This window comes from Cyphomyrmex costatus, unplaced genomic scaffold, assembly GCF_001594065.2.
Source record: "Cyphomyrmex costatus isolate MS0001 unplaced genomic scaffold, Ccosl1.0 scaffold70, whole genome shotgun sequence".
NCBI lineage: Eukaryota > Metazoa > Arthropoda > Insecta > Hymenoptera > Formicidae > Cyphomyrmex > Cyphomyrmex costatus.
In genome coordinates this window covers 732,206-745,798 of record NW_017280267.1, presented here as the reverse complement: position 1 = coordinate 745,798, position 13,593 = coordinate 732,206, and the positions used below count along the sequence as shown (strand labels likewise).

General features: G+C 36.1%; 1 protein-coding gene across 1 annotated transcript in view; it reads right to left on the bottom strand.

Annotated features, from left to right (window-relative positions):
- Positions 1 to 13,075, bottom strand: part of chm (lysine acetyltransferase chameau) — a 35,925-nt gene extending 22,850 nt beyond the window's left edge. The window contains 9 exon segments of the mRNA XM_018548121.1: positions 7,060 to 7,246; positions 7,515 to 7,753; positions 9,081 to 9,372; positions 9,480 to 9,768; positions 10,274 to 10,444; positions 10,515 to 10,775; positions 10,891 to 11,133; positions 12,396 to 12,884; positions 13,054 to 13,075. Of these exon segments, the coding sequence (XP_018403623.1) occupies positions 7,060 to 7,246; positions 7,515 to 7,753; positions 9,081 to 9,372; positions 9,480 to 9,768; positions 10,274 to 10,444; positions 10,515 to 10,775; positions 10,891 to 11,133; positions 12,396 to 12,884; positions 13,054 to 13,075 (2,193 nt within the window).
- Between the last annotated feature and the right edge of the window lie 518 nt (positions 13,076 to 13,593).

The following is a 13,593-nucleotide window of genomic DNA, read 5'->3' as shown; positions in this document are numbered from 1 at the left end:
CCTTTCCGTCCGAAACAGGTATCATGCGGATGTACCTAGGAAAAATAATACCGCGTCGTATTTGCGTTTTGAATGTGAATACACATATTACGCATAAATATTGTATTATGTACTCCAGTTTAAATTTACTCAGATAGCACGCAAGTAGTATCGCAACTGCGAATGAGCAGACGTGTTTTCATCGTGCAAATGAAAACTCGCGGGCGAAGAACGTCTCGCACTTGTGTAGCATATGTTTTAATGAGGCAATTAATAATCTAGGAAAATTGAGGAAAATCGCGTGGGATTTCCGTTTCTGCAACGTCAACTGTTTTTCACGTTACGTTTTCCGTGCTGCTAGACGTTACACTCTATTTCTTTTCAATTTAACAGTCTTCTCAATTTTGCTTAGTCATCCACGATGCGCTCTTTTCAATAATTTTCTCAGAATTCATCCGAGATCTGGTTTTTGCGATCATAAAGTGCAGGCAACAATGTTGCGGCTACCGATGTTCGACACATGCACGTCTCGCTGTCCGTCAGCTTTTTATCTTTTTTGTCCCCTTCATGCTGTTTACTGTCTAAAATACTGCGTAAGAAGGTACGCCATTGTCTCGTTTACTCATGGTTTTCGCACATTTCTATACTCTCTTCTCAACGGAGTCGAATGTCTGGCTAAGTCTGGAATTTGAGCTACTATTCGATTTGTTCATTAGTTTCTTGCTATTTTTGCATCGTAAAATTTCTTGTCAATATTATCAGACATATTTGAAAAGTTAAATATATGTAGTGATATAAGCTGTAAATAAAATTAACAAATTAACACATATTAGAACATAAACAATGCACGTATTATACGTGCACTATTTCTTTCTGATCTCCGTGGTAGAGAGAGATTTCAATATTTAAAAATATATATATTTTATTACCTACAAAGTTATATATACATATATATATATATATATATATATATAAGTAATGCGCTTATATCCGTATAATACAAAGATCTGTATTATTAGAAGATAAAAGAGAATTTTTCGATTATAGAAATTATTCGAAACTTGTCAACGAATTAAAGATTAGAACTACCGAAAATTTTCTTTTACTTGTAAAAAGCAGCACGAGCTGCAGTCCTCGGTTAACATGAGACGATACAAGGATTTCAGTATCGGAAAATGGGCCTCGCATTTAGGACCTGTCCGTCCCCAGAACCGGTTCCGTCTAGACTTTATGTGACACGCGTTTCGCCTTTTCGGGATATCCAATCAAGGACGATTTTTAAAAACAGTCTGAATTATCTTATTAAAACCATGCAATCGCATTGCCGCAGTTATATTTCGAGAGAAAATGTAATAATAAATGTCCAGATGGGGGTATGTTTAAACTCATTTAAATCTCATGCTCTGTTATTAATTTGTTATTTTACATGGATTATAATACGGAAATGAAAAGTCAGGTCAATATATCGTTGCAATGTATTTCTGTTTTATTACTGTGCATATCGCAGCTAAGTTAAATTATTTGGATTGCCTTCTGTTATTGATTTCTGATTATTCTCAATATATCCGATATTAAAGGTACGTTTTATTCAAAATTATAATCTGTGTACAACAAAAAACAATTGTACTTGTGTTAAAACCGATCCTTGTTAGAAAAAAATTGTTGTGTTAAAGTTTTAACATGTTTAAATGTTAATTTGATATATTTATTATAAATTGATTTATTTATTAAAAGTAGCTATATAGCGCGGCCTCGCGTAATATCCACAAATTCTATTTCACTCTGATTTAGAACGAGAAGCGTTTCGCGTATCACGATCTCAATATACGGCATGTCTTCCTATAACAGAGAGTCAACGTCCATCTGTATAAAGTGGAGATGATTAGACCAGTTTCGTGCACTTGTCACGTTATAGCAATAATCTTTTCTTTTCAGGGTACATAATCAATCTGTGTACGTATATCTACCCTTGTCAAGCTTTGCGAGTCCAAAAGTGCCGAACATAATAATAATAATAATAATACTCAAAATTAAAGCATCATCTGTTCCACCTTGCAAAAATAAGCAAATTTTGAGATAGAATAATATCGTCAAAAATTTTAAAACTTGAAGTCTCTACTTTTCAGATCGGTACTTTAAAAAACGGTACTACTAATATTTCATAAAGTTACACAAACATGAATAAAGATGCATCAGATCTTGAAATTTTTTACAAAATTTGTGAAGTTACACGGCGCGAATAAGAATTATGCACAAATGCGAATTACAGCTTTTGAAAGAGTAAACCTTTACCTTTAATTTGCTTCTTTTTCGACCACTGTACGATTTTTTTTCACCGAGTTATTCAACGTTGTTGATCAAAGAGATAAAAAATGATCTCTTTTCCATCAACGTTGAATAACTCAATAAAAATAAAAAAAAATCGAGGACATGTAAATTTTACAAATATTTTCAAAGTATGTACTTGATATTCGTAGCAACGACATTCGGTTCAATTATCTCTTATACTCACGACAGTTAAGAACATTATTTGCGTACAAATAAACGTGGAAAGATGCTTTCGAGCTTTTGACGGAAGAACAGCTTGTCTTCATGTCTCAGTAAACACGGCGGAAGTTGTAAACGTTCACGTCTCAATTCGATCCTCTTAATTTTTGCTCGGCTGCCTAGGGCTTGATCAGAATTCCACCTTCGCAGAGCGAGTGGAGATGCGCGACGCGAGAGATGCGTCGTCGACAACAGAGATCGGCGCTACCCCGAATCCCTGATAATCAAGAGTATTCCAGAGGACAGATTCGCACCGTTCAAGGTGAAGATTACCGTGCAAGTTTAACGTCGAAACTCCGGACGAGATCGACGGCCGCGATACTCGCGAGGTCAACAGACAGATGACTCAAGGTCAACGACCGAATTATTCGAAGTCAACGACCGCATCGTTCAAAATGCCAATGTCTGAATAGTCAAAGGTCAAGTTACGATGAGGAGGGTTAGCGGAGAATCGGGCAACTTTTATGGAGGAGATGTCGGAGCTCGCAACGAACGATTGTAAACTACTTTGGAGGATCCGAAACGTTGTCCTTTCTGTGCCCTCGCAAAACTCCTCGCGAATACAAAATCAAAAGAAGCTTGATTGTGAGGACCTACTCGGACTTACAAACTTTCAAATCGTTTGACTGAACGATGTTGTCATTAATATAGCTATCCTGCGCAAGTAAATTATAATTACAGCCTGTCTGTTTGATTCTATACATTCTTATTAGTTTGCTTGGAAAAAAAGTCCGATCTAAAGCACGTAAAATAAAATGACGTCGTTCATTCATTAAACGTAAAAATCCTTTGATTTTCTTTTCGTAAAAAGAAAAATGCAACCGCCTAGAATAAGATTGTTAAAATTGAATTCATCTTCGAGAACGGTTTTCTTTTTCCGCCATCTGTATAAACATTATTCTCTGCGACCGTAGATATCAGAAACAAAATGGACAGTTCGTAATCCGGAGGTCACAGGGTGAACGGAATGATACCATCCCGGCTAATCCTTTGTCAATTATGGTCAAGCGTGAATTTAAGTCTGAGTGCTGCAAGGTATGCAGATCTGCTCGGGATTTCTATTAGTTAAGGAAACTATTTGAGAGAAGAAAACGAAGAGGAAGCTAAGCAAAATTCCTAGACTTATTCGCTACTCTCGGAAATCTCAAGATAGAAGTAATTCTGCAACGTCAAGGTGAGACGCCGACATTGCGGTTTAACGCAACGGCGCGGGCGGCGCGGCGACAACGAGAGGGATCAAGAGGAACGGAAAAGCGAGTACGAAAGAGAGGGATGAAATTCGACGCGAGGAAACGCGAGCAGGCAATGAGGTTGAAGCCGAGCGAGCGAAACCGGTGGAGCCTTGTAAGTACTCAAAGACAAGCGAACGCTTAGAAATTCAATATCGACCCGACATTCACCGCGATCGACAGTGGTGTAGTGATAGAAAGATCAGTGAAGGAAGAGAACAAGACAACGACAACGACCGGTGTAATCGTGAAACGTAGAGACGTAAAAGAGCTCGGATATCCGCCTCGGGTTTAGCTGTAAGTGCAAACGTCCGATCTTCATGTCGGATCGATGTTGATAACAAGTTCCTCACAACGAATAGCGCATGAACTCACAAACGGTTACGTTTATACACTATAAACATTATCTTTTAGCGTTAATATTTTAAACATACTAAAGATGCGATAAGATAATCGAACAAGCTTGCGTGAATGATTATTGCGAGAGTTACGCGCATGCGACAAGAGAGATGGATCGAGGAAGACAAGAAGCATGTGTAAGAAGACAAGAATGTGAAGATAAAAGATACCGGCGCGAACTGCTTACCTAGCCGAAGAAGAAGAAAGCGGGAGAGAAAGAGGCAACCGTGTGTAGAGGCACGCATGAGTGATCGTCGAAGGCAAGATCTCGCGACCTCGGAAGCCGTGCGAACGAACGAAGGAAAGAATACGCGGATGGAAAGAGATGGAAGGAACGAAGGATCGTAACATGGAGGGTAGCATCGAAGGAACGTGTGTTAAGACGAGCCAAATGGAAAGACGGGAGACACACGAGGAAGAGGATGGAAGGAGAGCAACACGCGCCTCGAAGAGGTAGTACCGGAAGGACGGGGAAGAGCGATGGGGACGACTAGAGCGTGCAAAGACACGCTGGGGCCAAGAGGAGGATGAGAAGAAGGAGAAGAGGGAAGAGGAGGAAATAATAACGACCCCGACGACGTCGCAGTGCCGCAGAAAGGTTGACGACCCGACGCGGCAGGCGACGCCCTCCTTCCCCTCCTGCGCCGACACCCTCCGCAATCGTCGGCACAACCCCTTCCGCAGCGGCAACTACCACCTCTCTGGGGCCACCGCTATCGGCCAACCGCCTAAACCACCCGACCACCCTCTCTGCACTCGCGTTTCCCTCCACCTGGTCTACTGAAGCGCATGCATAGCGTACGTACGCCAGCAGCAGGGCCACCCTCCCTCTCACCCTCGCACCCTTCATCTCTCGTGTCCCGGCCGTCGCCACTACTACTACCACCACCACCACCATCACTACTACTACCACTACCACCACCACCACCACCACCACCACCACCACCACCACCACATCACCACCACCACTATCACCGCCACCGCCGGCGCGGCGGCGTTACCCTGTACGACCGTCTGGCCAGGGTCGGGGTCATTGAACGTCTATAAAGATTTTGACTTCGCGCCGCCGCCACCGCTGCGGATGCAGAAAGAGAGTTACGCCCTTTTGTACGGAGTATAACATAATTTGTCGGTCGGCCACTAGAGGAGATACGCTGAGAGATCCGCAGATATTAATAGATATTAATACTGTGAAATGGGAACCAATGTCAGTCTATTCTCGCAGATAAAGGAATCCACATCCGCGTGCGTAATGTGTGTTCAGAATTACACATGTCTGTCCTGGATTCGAGATATTGATACACAATACAGGCATTGCTCCGACTTAAGATATATTAGATATATAGTCAAAAGTTGATCAAAGAGTGACGAATTAGTTTGAGAATGGAATGGCACTTGCAAGGCAAAAATGGAAAGGCGAAAAGTCGACATCACTTATTTAAAGATACTGTTATTATATCCTCGTTGAAATCAACACATTTTAAAGTTGAAATATTATTTTAAATTGAGATACCAGTGGCTCGTATGAGATTTACAGAGAGCTCTTGTATGCCGTGATATAATTCTGAACGAGGGAGGATCCTTTTCGAGAATGCAACTGAATATTTTATGGCGGAATACGCCCTCTTTTACGCAAGACGTAATGTAATTTGACATTCTCGGTAATAACAATAAAGACTACAGATATATAGTGCTATCAGTGACATTTTTGATCGATTGTCGCTGACATTCTTTTACCACTCATTAATTATTGAATTTGCGACTATTAAAAAACCAGAGGAACAATTTCTTTTATCTAAAATACTTGCTTGTTCAGAAATGACAAGTCAAAAGGAGAATAATCAACTAAAAAAATTCTGTATAACGAGATTGTGTTCTACTTTAACAACATATTTTTCGACCAATTTGCGGAACTGATTAATTACTGGACGACTAGCACCGCGACATTCTCACTAAGAAAATATTGACTCTAAAGTTGGTCAAAAAGTCCACAGGATATAACACAGAGGAAGTATTAATAAATAAAATGAAACAATCGAATTGATTGAACGATAATGATGAAAGTCTGATAAAACAGTCCATTTATCAAGATATCAACAATTTGTAGGACGGATAATCCTCTCTTTTATCTTGCTTTACGATTCTACAAATTGCATAAAATAAAGAAAGAAATAGGAAAAAGATTGTTTTGAGACGGATCGGTCAGAGAATAGGAGGTCTCCCAACAGGAGACAAAGGAATTAAGGGGAGGCGACAGAAAAGGTTTAAGTTAAATCCAAAGAAAATTTTCACCGCATCCTCATGAAGGGAAAGAGAAAGAGAGAAAGAAAGGAAAAAGGGATTGAGAGCAGGGATGGAGACGCGGATTGGCGGTGCGTCTTGCCAACGTCAGGGTCAGAGGTCGTTGAACGTCGGTAAAGATTTCGACTCCCAGCGATGCTGTATCCCGCGGTAAATAGGCGTGTATGGTCCCCATCCTTACTCCTTGAGGCAACGTATACGTGTACACCAAGCTTGGCGGTGGCGAGAATGTGTGGGGGGGGGGGGGGGGGGGAGTGAAGAAAGGTCAGAGATACGAGACACCCTCTTCTCTACGAGGCACACCCTTGTTCGCGTAATCCGTGTACGCTATAACGTGGATGCCATTACGAAGGCGACAGAATGAGATCCAGCTAAATCACGAAAAGAAAGCCCGAAAATCGTGTAGACCAAACGATGAAACTCATCAACTCCATTGAATTCGGATAAAGAATTCCTAGGTCTTCAGAGTTTCGCGAGAATGATTTGTTACAGCGACGATTTTTAAAGTTACAATATCGACATTCGACAAAAAAACAGCAGTACGATCAAAAAATATTTTTACCAAGCAAATACAGATTGACATGACAAATCACGAGATACTCACTTTGCTGAAGTATCCGACGGTATGACAGCCTTCAGAATCACCAATCGTCATAACGTAGAAAAGAAACGGCTCGACATCGTAGTATAACGTTTTATGATCCAGAAAGAATTTGGCCAGCAAGCAGAGATTCTGACAATACTGCTTGTATCTCTTACCGTCTACTTCCCACACACCAATCTTGTCCTTCCTATAAAACAATAAATCAGGTACAAGATAATTTAGAGATTATCACTCTATACTATCTAAATTGTAAATACCACATAACTTTAAAAAAAATCCAAAAAACATATGTAAAAAGTATTAAAGAAAAAAAAATTTAATTATTATATTATTAATATCCTTTAATATAGATTTATTAATACTTTGCAGATATATTTGTGAAAACTTTCATTTTATCTTTAAATATGTATATTTTATAATATGAAATATGTTGTATAAAAAAATTGTGTACTTACCTGTATACTTCATGTCCTGGTGGATGCTTCCACAGACATTTTTCTCGATGTCTCCTCAAAACTTGACGGCTTTTCGCATACCTCAGACAATATTCACAGAGATAAAGCTTAGGAGCACGACTATATTCCTCGGGATACGGACTTTGATACCAAACTTTCATTTCCCATTTTCCCATTTCGACGAATCTGGTGCCACCATTTTTACCTTCTCCGTAATCAAATTCTTGTGACTCTTTTTCCTTTAAATGTAAGCATTAATTTGTAGGAGAAGAACAAAATATGTATTTGCAAGAAAACTAAAAATTTAATTTAATAAATATCAAAATAAAAATAATGAATAAATTTTACGATTTAGTAAGAATTAAAAAAAAGATAAAAATAGGCTAATAAGTCAAATTAAATTTTTGTTATAATAATTATGTCATGATAAAAGACTGTATTCTCGAAAAATATTGCATGTGAGACTAAATGAAGATACTACAGGATACTACGTTATGTACATTACAAATTTCCCCAATATTTGCGTATGCAATTTTTTCGAGAATAAAGCCCCTATGATCATATAAAATTGATTCCGCAAATATTTTGACCTGTAATAAGGTTATCCTCAGTATGATAATCGAGTCAAAATAACTTATAAATAAAAATAAAATATATATATACAACGTAAGATATGATAAAAAACGCATATATATAAGGATTATTAAAAAACGTTATTAAACATCAACTGATGTGTGTTTTTTTTACCATATCTTGGATTTCTTTTCATTTTTATTTGTAAATATTGTGACTTGATTATCGTATATATGTACTGAGGATGACTTTACTATAAGTTAAAACGGTTGCAAAATAAATTTTATAACAATGAGATTATAATAATTAGCACGGAAACTTAGCTTGACTCAGTAGTCAATTTTCAATCTCGTTATTTTTATAAAAATATCAATTCAAATTCTAAATATCAATTATTTGTGTAAGTATAACACATTAATCGACTACTAAAGGCTCAGATTTCATAGATTTTAATTCGCCTTTACGCAATTATTTTAGAACACTAAAAATATTATTGTAAAATCGTAGGTTCCATCTCTGTGTATTTTTTCACATTTTCAAAAAAAATTTGATTTTAAATCATTTTAATTTTAAGTTTTCCATGTCAGCTATAAGGATCTGTTATCAAAAGTAGAAGACATTTCATTTAAGAAATCGATGACGTTCAAACAATTTTCCAATGTCAAACCATTTTTATGTTTTCCTTCAAATCACACAACTTCTGAAACATTTGTCTCTAAATGTGCAAACAAAGAAGATTTGGGGGATCTTTTAAAATGTAAAACACTGTGTGCGTGTGTGTTTACATAACTTGTTTTTTCAATATCTATCGATTGCTTTAAATCCGAAAGTAATTTATCGTCATCACCTACATAATTCTCTCAAACAAATATACAGAAGTGGTGGAACCTACAGGTCTCTTGATAGGAATTATTTTTTACCAGAATAAATATATAAAAATTGATAAAAATCTGTGAAATAAATTTCTAAGCTTGTTATGAACTGAATACTTACGACTTTTTCACTGGCTATTGCCTGAGCTTCCATAAACAGTTTCAAGTCATAATCAGGTGTGAGATTGTTGAGTCGAGGCTGTTTATCTTTTTCGTTCCCCTGCGATTCACCGCCGCTATCGCTATCATTACCATCACCAGTATTGCCTTTCCATTTGTTTCTCATTTCTCTTACTTTGAGTTGATAATTGCGCTGCTCGGTAGTTTGATGAACACCTTTGGGTTTCTTGGTTAGATTTATTATCGCCTTTTTACGTTCTTCTTCTCGTTTCTTTCTCTCTTTATAAAATTCTCTGGAAAAGTCAATTTTTTCATTTGATGTTATTATTATTAAGTGCTTGTTTTTAATTTAATTTAACACATCAATAGATCTCAAATTAAAATTTGAGATGTAACTTACACACAAGCCTGAAGCGTGGTATTGTGATACAGTGGACACGCTTCCAAAGTAAAGTGCGAATCAAGTTTTCCAGCGAGATGACCTCGTGAATTGCAGGACGCAGCCAACGGACATTCACGTTCTTCTTGTTGCGATGCAGATGCTTGATTACAAGATGCTTGATTTGTTCTACTACCTGTGGTATTAGATGTATTGCTATTTTGTGTAGATCTACTAGAGGATTGTCTGGCGGCAGCAGACGGTCCAACGCGTTTAACAGGCGATTTACTCGTGCTCCTCTTGCTTTCAGCTACTTTCAATAAATACAAATTTCATGAGAATTAACGCAATTTAAAATATGCTCACATGCTATCATATTCCTGCCTGAGTATTAAATCGCTCATTTATTACGATATAATTAAAAAATTGTGATTTTTTTGTTTGCAAAAAAAGTACAAAAACATAAACACAAAATATACTTTAAAAGCACATACTTTTATTCCTTTACAATCAATTATTACATTGTATTTCAAAATTAAAATTGCAAAATTTTAATGATTCAAAATGTTCAAACTTATTTTCCAAAAAAACTTCGTTTTTTTTTACTTGTATTCTAGCAAATGAGCGATATTACTATCATGACTATCATGAGTAAAACTAAAGATCCGAATAAAACAAATGTGATTTAATATAATTTATAGAAAATTATTGTAGAGGTAAAAGAACTCACAAATTAGGATAAATAAATAACAAAAATATAAAATCAAACAAGTGCAAAACTTTCTTCAAAATAAAAAACCATGTTTTGTCAATACCTGTATCAGATTCGGAATCGCTGTCTACCTTCGTTTGTAATTGGAGCAATTTACTTCCTTTGCGTGTCTGCAGTTTCCGCTTGCCTTTCGTCATTGTTTTAGAAGATGAAGCTTCATCCATATCCTTCTCACTCGCAGATGCATCTCCATCGTTGTCGCTCTTTATAGCACCTGTATAAAAAAAATATTGTCCTCTTCTTCTTTAATGTATCAATGTATAGCGGTAAGGAATTTAACAAACCTTGCCGTCTTGTAACTGTTTTTTGCGGTTTTACCGGAGCGACTGCCGCCGAGGGTCTCTTAGACGATACACTCGTTACAGTACTACTCGTTAGTGTACTAGATTGCACTTCTTTCTTTTTTGGTTGAGGCTGAGAACTGGTAACACTTTCGGATGATTCTGAATCAGAAGTACTGTCTGAACTACCCGAGGATGCCGAACCACCAGAACTCTTAGAACTTGCGGAACTTTCTGACTTCTGTGGTTGCACAGGCTTCACGACTAGAGAAAATAATACTTAAAAAACGATGTTAAGGTTCAATTACAATAAGTTATATTTTCAAAAAAATAAAACATTTACAGTCATTAATAAATTTAGAAGATAGAGATAGTTTACCGGGTCTGCTTGATGTTATGGATTTTTGCTTGGTGTCACTCAATTTCACTTTTGCAGGTGGATTTTTGGAACATTTTGCAGAATTATTTGTTGGCTTCACTGCACTAACTTTCGCCGAAACGCCGCTGTCACTTTCGCTACTATTTTCTGGACTGAATATGCTTTTCTTCTTTAATTTCTTCTGGACAGGTTCCGTTGTTTTCCCAGATTTCTCAGAAGATTTGTTATTGACACTTGTAGAACCTTAAAAGTTATCAATTACATATTTATTTTTGAAGTATAAAAACATTATTTCTATTTTTCAATATCTGTCTTCAATGTCCGCCATTTTGTAAATATATTTTATGTAATATAAATTTGATTTTCATAACTAATAAGGAGTATGTTTAAGCTTTAATTCGAGTTTTGGCTAATCTTAATACAATGATTTTTCATTGAATTATTGTTATTCAAAAGTATTAAAAATTATGTGCTAAAATTTAGTACTCCTAATATAGGCTCGTAAATTTTTTTTTGGCAGTGAGTGTAGACAAAGCATTGTACGTTATGAGAAAACAACAATAAGGTAAAAGATACAAAAAGCGATAGACATCAAACACATTTCAATTTCAAACTCAAAATTACAAATTCCAGACAGTATTGATAAGTGGGTAAACATAATTAGTTTTTATTTTAAAGCCGTCTTAAATATCTCTTAAGATGATAATAATCTGTTTTAAGGTGGTAACTATCCCAAATTGTGCAAAACACCTCAATTTTCAATTCTCCAAAGAACCTTAAGTGGAACGCCAATTGTCTTGATTATCACATAACGTAATTAATATAAAATTTGTTAGTATATTTAAATAACACAGGAGGTAGTTAATTGTTTAAAAAAATTAATTTGTTTACATTTTTTTTAGCAACTATGTGCTTTCTTTACACCAATTGATTCATCTTATAACTTTGTTCATACAACTATTAAAATACATTATATTATATTAGTTATTAAAATACAATTATTAAAAAATTAATAGTTTACAAGATAACGTTCTACTATATATGTTAAAATACGTTAATATAAGAAGGTATGAGATATCTCATAAACTATTGATTCTTCGATAAATGTATCTTAGTATTTTTATATGCGGAATAATCAAAAGAATCATATTGTGTATAAAAAAATCATATAATTTCACTTCAAAAAATGTGCTTATAGATTTCAAAAATTAGTTTCACAAATTTACATTCCTTTAAACCACAACTTTCATCTAATATTAAATATTTTTCTGCATTTTGTATAGCAATAAAGAAGTTCCGAATATTTTTTTCGTGTCTCAATATTTTAAGGTTGATGACCTAAAGTTAATTAATTAAGAATTGATCACAACTGATTTATTCTACAACTGATTTATGATATCTTACGTTTGTACTTCTTAAAACAATCTTAAATATAAAATATGAATACCAAATGGTGAATATAAAATAGACAAAATTTATAACAAAATTTGGAATAATGAATTCACCAGAAAATTTGTTGAGCTTGGCATTGACAGGTTTTGGAACAGATGCAGCTTTATGCTGTCCTGATATAGACGCAGGCTTTATGGGAGATCTCTGCGTCTTAACAACTGGTGCTACAGTAGCAGTAGCTTTTGGTTTAGCTGGTGGTTTCCGCTTCTGTGGTGATTTTGCTTTGCTGGGTGACTCTTCAGACTCAGAGGAATACATCGACGGCCTGGATTTTGGTGGTTGTCTATCTTTATTTTTATTCTCCAATGGCGGTACAGTCGCTGTTTCTGCTTTGGGCTTGACATGACGGATGGCTGAGAAAGGTGCTTTTTTCTTGTTTTTGTCTGTATCAGATGCTTTTTGACTGTTGGCAGAACTACTGGAGTTCTCTGAGTCTGACGAGCTAGACTCACTGCCTGAACTAGACGAACTACTCGATGAAGAGCCTGAACTGGTTGTTGATGTTGATTCTGAACTGGTTGTCTACAGAATGATGTTATATTACATGAGACATCTTATTAACATATAAGAGATCGTAAAAATTTTATATATCTAAATTTTATATAATCTTTTAATATATATTTAAAGTAAATAGATTATTGTGACGACGAATAAAGTACACACAATGCGTAGGACGTTCGTTCTTCTCAATTGCCATAACCTATAATATACTTGCCTTCCGTTTAGGCGTCATCTTTGCGGTGCTACCTCTCATTCAGTTGATAGACGTCGTTGAATATCATCTCCAAAATATTTTCGTTTTTCACTAAACTTTTGTTTGCACACTCATTACCTCCATATCGCGTTTTAAAACGACATTATTTACAAACTGTATATAAACGTATGTATACCACAGATTTCTATAAGTCTAGTAATGTAACGCAGAATAAAAAGAACGGGGAACACAGAGAACAAGAATTTCAACCTATCAGAAATCGTGTTCTGTGGAATACACAGTTTCTGATAGGTTGAAATTCGTGTTCTCTGTTCCACGTTCCTTTTATTCTGCTTAGCCTCGAATTATAAACAATATTAACGCAAAGTTGGTATTGTTTTCTTTGTTAAAGATTCGCAGATTGGTTCAAAAGTTGAACGAGTGCGCATTATTGGGAATGCTACACTTTGCTTCTTCCACCACGATTCAGCCAAAGTATTTCTGACGATTTCAAGTAGATACAAGAGTATGCTCATCCGGTGGACGAATAGAAAGTC